The sequence below is a fragment of the Sphaeroforma arctica genome (genome assembly GCF_001186125.1).
Source record: "Sphaeroforma arctica JP610 unplaced genomic scaffold supercont1.5605, whole genome shotgun sequence".
Taxonomy (NCBI): Eukaryota; class Ichthyosporea; order Ichthyophonida; genus Sphaeroforma; species Sphaeroforma arctica.
This window is the reverse complement of record NW_014034953.1, coordinates 1-1017: the sequence shown is the minus strand read 5'-3', so window position 1 is coordinate 1017 and position 1017 is coordinate 1. Positions and strand designations below refer to the sequence as shown.

General features: G+C 38.5%; 1 protein-coding gene across 1 annotated transcript; it reads left to right on the top strand.

Annotated features, from left to right (window-relative positions):
- Positions 1 to 734: 734 nt before the first annotated feature.
- On the top strand, positions 735 to 944 carry SARC_15095 (hypothetical protein; the record flags this gene model as incomplete). Its single annotated transcript, XM_014290775.1, has 1 exon — positions 735 to 944. A coding segment is annotated over one exon (210 nt), but the record flags the coding sequence as incomplete, so codon positions are not given.
- Between the last annotated feature and the right edge of the window lie 73 nt (positions 945 to 1017).

Sequence of the window (1017 nt, the reverse complement as noted above, 5' to 3'; positions counted from 1 at the left end):
ACATCGATTTACCGGTCTAACGTTGGGCTCAAAATAATCATTCTCACGATCGCTCTTTCTCTTGTCATCGTATAAGAAGATAAAATTCTGACAACTTTTATAGTTTACCACACTATAGGACAATGTTTACCCAAATCGGTTTCTTGTTAGAAAAATAGTTTTTAATAGGCACAGAATGTAAATTGTCAGCACACGATGAAGTATGTATGTAGAAGGCTACGGAACTAAATGTAAATAAAGTTAATCCGTATTGCACGCATTTGGGTTTTTTTTAACTTGAAACAAACGGAAAACAAGATAATCGGCTTTCACTCGGTGGGTGTCCATAAAGCATAAATAAACGTTCAGCTTCAACACAAAAACGTGAAACGAACTGAGGTAAAAGCTATTAAAAGCTATTGTAATTGGCTGGAAGGCTCAAGGGCCAAGGCTACATATGGATTTGGTTAATGGTATTATCATATTATGATATCGTTCTGCTCGCAACGGACAAATCCACCAATCACAATACGATTTTCATCCAATCGGCAAATTTGAAGTGAATACATATTCCGATATGAAAGCTTGTGATATATGCCTGATCGCCGATCGGACTAGTGTCCGAAGACAATATGAATATGTCACACAAGCTTTCGGATGTATTTACATTGACCCAGTCCGTGCGAGTGTTGCACTTGTTTCACTTCCTGCCTTCATTCCATTGGCACTACTCAGCTGATTCACAATTAATCAACATGGGAAAGAAAGGCAAACGCTCTTCTAAAGAGCCACGCATCAAAACAGGTGAACACTTGCAAGCACCACCGTTGCTGTCCAAGCCACCTTCCACTGGAAATATTTCTACAAGCAATGGCAAGGGCATGGGCAGTAGCAACGACTCGTTAATACCTCAGAATAGTGGAGTGAGTGACATAAGTGATATGGATAGTGACGATGATATCGAGGTGAGCTGCCAGTATAAATATATATATATATATATATATATATATATATGTGTGTGTGTGTGTGTGTATAGTA